The 5,910-nt window shown below is 42.8% G+C and overlaps 1 protein-coding gene across 1 annotated transcript; it reads right to left on the bottom strand.

The window, feature by feature from the left end:
• Positions 1-583: 583 nt before the first annotated feature.
• LOC138905207 (uncharacterized) lies at positions 584-4,727 on the bottom strand. Its single transcript, XM_070193713.1, has 6 exons — positions 4,419-4,727; positions 4,078-4,321; positions 3,408-3,685; positions 2,362-3,311; positions 1,237-1,756; positions 584-1,009 (listed from the first exon to the last, which is right to left on the bottom strand). Exons 1-6 carry the CDS (start codon positions 4,725-4,727, stop codon positions 584-586), a joined length of 2,727 nt encoding a protein of 908 aa, XP_070049814.1.
• Between the last annotated feature and the right edge of the window lie 1,183 nt (positions 4,728-5,910).

Raw genomic sequence — 5,910 nt, 5'->3', positions numbered from 1 at the left:
CATCGACACACCGTAGTAACCCCAAGTCAGGAATTCTTCTATACAGAATTCCTCCGTTTTGAAAGAAGTGGTTGGCTAATCTTTCTCCTCATTGAGAAAATATGTTTTCAATGGTTCGTATTCTCCGTCTACGGGATTTTCTGCCAGGTGATCCACCAATGCTTGCCCTTTGACTGCCTTCTAAGTTACATAGACGATGTCAAACTCACTCAGCAATTTTTGTCACTTTGCTAACTTTTCCGTAGGCATGGGCTTCTGAAAGATATATTTCAGTGGATCTATCTGCGATATGAGATATGTAGTGTATGCACAGAAATAATGCCTCAACGTCTGAGCTATCCATGTCAAAGTACAACAGGTGCATTCCGGCAAAAGAGTACTAGGCTTCGTAGGGTGTGAATTTCTTGCTCAAATAATATATTGCATGTTCTTGTTTTCCAGTTTCATCATGTTGTCCTAAAATGCAACCGAAAGCTCCATCCAGTACAGACAAATAAAGCAGTAGTGGTCTTCCTGGCTTTGGTAGGACCAGAACGGGCGGTTTGGATAAATACTCCTTGATTTTGTCTAAGGCTTTCTGGCATTATTCAGTCCAACTTGTTGCAGCATATTTCCTCAGCATTTTGAAGATCAGCTTACATGTCACTGTTGATTGTGCTATGAAGTGACTGATGTAATTAAGACGCCCTAAAAAGCTCATCACATCTTTCTTATTCTTCGGAGGTGGAAAGTCCTGGATTGCTTTGACTTTTGATGGGTCTAACTCAATTCCTCTACGACTGGCAATGAATCCTAACAATTTTCCGGCAGGGACTCCGAAAGCACACTTTGCAGGATTCAGCTTCAGATTATACTTTCGAAACCGATTGAAGAATTTCCTCAAATTCGCTATGTGGTCCGTACTCCTTTTGGATTTGATGATAACGTCATCCACGTACACTTCTATCTCTTTGTGTATCATGTCATGGAAAATAGTTGTCATAGCTCTCATGTAGGTGGCTCCGGCATTCTTCAGCCAAATGACATCATTTTATAACAATATATCCCCTATGGCGTGATGAAGGCTGTCTTTTCAGCATCCTCCTCATCCATCCAGATCTAATAGTACCCCGCGAAGCAATCCACAAAGGATTGGAGTTCATGTTTGGCACAGTTGTCAATCAATATGTGTATATTGGGCAACGGTAAATTGTCTTTGGGACTTGCTCTGTTTAGATGTCGGTAATCAACACATACTCTGACTTTCCAATCTTTCTTCGGAACTGGCACAATGTTGGCCAACCAAGTCGGGTACTCGACCACTCTAAGAACCTTGGCTTTGATCTTCTTGGTGACCTCCTCTTTTATCTTCAAACTCATATCCGACTTGAATTTTCTGAGCTTCTGCTTTACCGGTGAACATGTGGGATTAGTGGGTAACTTGTGAGCTACTATGGATATGCTCAAACCCGTCATATCATCGTAGGACCATGCAAAGATATCTTCATATTCTTTTAGGAATCTGATGTACTCTTCTTTCTCAGATGGTGATAGATGAATGCTTATGTGTGTTTCCTTGACCAGTTCGGAATCCCCTAAGTTAACTGCTTCAGTTTCATCCAAATTGGACTTTGGCTTGTTTTTAAAATTTTTCACTTCTCTGACGATTTCCTCAGGTATCGTATCATCTTCCAGGTCTTCTGAATCACTATCCTTATGTTGCGTTGTCTCATTACATGTCACAGTCACAGGTTCATCGAGATAGGTAATAATAATGCTGTAAAAAGAGAAAATGTAGAGAATAATAGTAAATACAAAAATTAGCAATGCATTAATTGAAATCTTTAAAATGTTAACAAATGCGGCTCAATGACTCGAGCAATTATTTCAAAACAAAATACTGAAAATGTCTCAAAATACTTAAAAATAATTGATGCTAATCTGCCAAGCTACCCAGGAACTCGACGGGCCCGGGATGGTGCAGCAGTCCAATTCTTGAGAACAACTCCTTTCCCCATGGTCTGAATGGTAAGGTCCTCCTCCTCCTCCTCAACTATCGCACTGCAATCCATATCTTCTTCATCCAGAAACAGTTTCCTCATGCCAGCTAAGACTTCATCTTCTTCAGATCCCCATATCATGTCAGCTTGATGAAATATCTGGTGCAGAGGTGGTACTGGTCGTTCCAGTGGATAATAAGGACCACGCCATGGCGGCGACCAATCCTGGTACTCTTTCCAAGTATATTCATATTCGAGCCCAAAAGTTGTGCCATGATGCTGTGGTTGTACGGGTTTGGTGATCCCTTGGAGGTTTTTGCCGAGACCATTGCCAGGTTCATATCCTGTCCATATTAATATGCTTTCTATCTTGTTACTCTACCATTGATCCTTTTCAATTGAGTTGACTCGCTCAATGCGATGGTATGTTTCTCCACCCAGCTTATTCCTATTCTCGATGACGGGAACGGTCTGATTGGTGTAGATGGGGTTGCTTCCATCCCCATGGATAATCACTTCTTGATGATTCCATTCAAATTTCATAGCCTGATGCAGAGTAGAAGCCACTACCCCAACGACGTGTATCCAGGGTCGTCCCAACAATAGATTATAGGTAGCAGATATATCCAGCACTTGGAACTCAACATCAAACCAGGTCGGGCCCATTTGTAGGTTGAGGTTGATTTCTCCGATTGTGGCTCTTTGGGATCCATCAAATGCCTTTACATTCATACTTCCCATCCGTATCTCGTACAGACCTTTACCCAACCTCTTTAGAGTAGTCAGTGGGCATATATTGAGACTTGAACCCCCATCTATCAGGACCCTGGCGATGAATTTATCCTCAGATTGCACTGTGATATGTAGTGACCTGTTATGACTTAGTCCTTCTGGTGGTAATTCATCCTCATGAAAGGTTATTTTGTGTCTTTCCAGTACCTGCCCGACCATGTTAGCCATCTTCCCACTACTGATGTTGGTGGGTACATAAGCTTCACTCAGCACTTTCATCAAGGCATTCCTGTGTGTCTCAGAGTTTTGCAGCAGTGACAAGATGGATATCTGAGCGGGAGTTTTGTTCAGATGATCGACAACAGAGTATTCCCTTGCTTGTACCTCTAGCTTAGTAATGAATGAAGGGAAGCTCTTCGAGCTTTCTCTCCAAAGGTCAGCAGGGCTAGTATCAACGACATGCGGCTTAGATGCAACTTCTTTGCTTGTTCCTCCCAGGTGCTCAGGTGTATAAACTCTGTCAGTTCTAGTCATGCCTTGTGCCGCACCTGTTTCCTCCATTTTTGTTTTTCCTTTCCTCCTTGCTTCCGCAACATAATCCTATAGGATAGCATCAGACTTGTAAAATGGCATGGGAGATACCATCACAGTGAAGGGTGTGGTTACCTCGACTTCAAACAGTGTTGGTGTGGTTACCTCGACTTCAAACGGTGCTTGGGTTTGTACCATAACAGGTGTGAGGGTGACCGGAGATGTTTTAGGATCATCTCCCTCTCGAATAAGTCCAACTGACCCCTCCGGATCCCATTCCTCGTCAATCTCTATCACGTTCACTCCCTCACCTCTGTGATTCGGGAGAGGATTGTTATGAACATTTGGTGTAGCTTCATTTGCCTGTATGACCTTGTTGTTGATCAATGTCTGAATCTTGTCTTTCAGTGTGCGACACTCATCAATTGTATGACCCCTCATGCCTGAATGATAGGCACATGTCTTGTTCGAGTTAATCCACTGAGAGGAGTTCTCCATAGCAACGACAGTGATGGGAGTGACATAACCAGCAGCCTTCAGTCTCTTGTATAGTTGGTCTATGGGTTCAGCAATTGGGGTGTATTGTCTAGGTGGTCTGCGGTCGAAGTTTGCTCTTAGTCTTTGGTAATTTTGGCGGGCGGGTGGTGGTGAATGATAATATGCGGGTTGAGTGTTATAGTTGTGGTAGGTGGTAGCAGGTTGTTGATATCTGGGGGTGAAGGTTGGTATGTGGGTGGAGGCGCTTGGTATGTAGGTGGAGGTGTTTGGTATGTGAGGGGAGACTTAGGACCATGGGCCACCATTACAACATCCACTTCTTTCTTCTTCGAGATACCTCCCGATTGCAAGGCTTTATTTGTGGCCTGCAGTGCTTCGAAATTCGTCACCATCCCTTCTTCTATTCTTTCTCCTAGCTTGACGATTTCGGAGAATTTGTGGTTCTCAATAACCATCAACATTTCATAGTACTGCGGGTCTTGAGCTCTGACGAAGAACTTATTCATTTGTTCTTCTTCAAGTGTTGGTCTTACTTTTGCAGCCTCAGACCTCCACCGAGTAGCATATTCAATGGAAGGTCTCTGTTGGTTTCTTTTTAAGGTTTTGAATGTAGAAAATAACTGGTGCGTTCTCGGTGTTGAACCTGAACCTGTCCATAAAGTCTGATGCTATACTTACCCAATTAACCCACTTCTTCGGGTTCTGACTGATATACCAAGACAACGCATCTCCGGTGAGTCTTCGCATGAACAATTTCATACAGATTCGTTCATCTTTGCCCACTCCTACAAGTTTGTCACAATACGTCCTCAGATTCACTTTCGAATCACCAGTTCCATCGAACATTTCGAACTTGGGAGGTTTGTAACCCTCCGGCAGTTCCACATCTAGCTGAATGCACAAGTCCTTATAGTTTAAACCTTCAATGCCTTTACCACCTTCGACATTTTGAACTCTACCAGTGAGCTTCTTGAGTTCTTCTGCCATGTTATTAATGAGTAATTCTTTCTCGGTTGATTCAGGTATGTATAGGGTTTGTTGTGCGGTGTGGGGTAAGATCTCCATATATATTGGGTTACTTTGGTGGACTCCAGGGATCTAGGTATAAAGGTGATCATTTGTTGAGTTTTGGAGGTCAGGAGTGGGTTGTGGTATATTCTGGGGAGTATGATAAGTGGTAGTCTACGGGTATTGGATTGGGTGGTGATGTTGTTGTTGCGGAGTTGGTATTGGAGGAGGATTAGGGTTTTGAGGAGGTGTTGGGTACTGGTGTGGTGCAGGAGGGTTTGGTGGCGGGTTTTGGTTTTGTGGGTTTTGTGGTGCTTGGTTCTGGGTAATTGGATTTTGTTGACCAATATCAGGGACATTTAGAGCAAAAGAGAGGTTTACCAAGTTCCGGACCTGCTCAAGTTCTCCTTGTAGCTCCAAAATCTTTTGTTCCAGACGTAAGACCAGTTCATTCTGTGTCGGGGTGCTCCGACCATCTGAAGTTTCGACGTTCTCAGCTATAATAGTGTTCTCCTTCCTGATACCACTAAAATCATCCATTTTTCCTTTGCTTTTGCCTTTAGGATCACTTGGTGGAGGAGCAGGTAGAGGACCTCTGGATCTAGTGTGATATGCTGACGATGCCAGTATGCACGAACCAACCTTGGGGAATGGGAATAATCAAAAAGAAGGAAAAGCAAAAGGTAACCAAGTTAGTAAGGGATATTGAAAGAATGCTTGCAATATTAAACATATTTTGCAAAATCATGCAATAATATGCGTCCTAATTTGGGAACCTCATTGTGCCCAAGGTAGGCCTAAGCGACACATAGACTTGGAGAAAATTGATGCCAATAATTGCGTCATTTCATTAATGTGAAAATGAGCCAAACCTTCTCTAAATCGACAATAATAATAATAAAGCTACTAATGGCATTTAGCCTTATCACAATTGAAATCTGAAACTAAGCTAGAAAACAATAAAGGACATTATTTTCTAGTCTACTTGGTCCCTAGAGGACCTTCTCCGTGCTTGGCTCTTTTGACTCCATCAATTAAGTTCCCCAGATCGCGCATATCCAACAATATGTAAGCCTTTTCTAGATGCCCTCCTTCACTGTCATCTATATTTTGACAATCGAAAGCCTCTTTCTCATTTTCCCTTCAAGCTCCATCAATCCCT

This window comes from Nicotiana tomentosiformis, chromosome 2, assembly GCF_000390325.3.
Source record: "Nicotiana tomentosiformis chromosome 2, ASM39032v3, whole genome shotgun sequence".
Lineage (NCBI taxonomy): Eukaryota > Viridiplantae > Streptophyta > Magnoliopsida > Solanales > Solanaceae > Nicotiana > Nicotiana tomentosiformis.
This window is presented reverse-complemented; position numbering and strand designations above follow the sequence as displayed.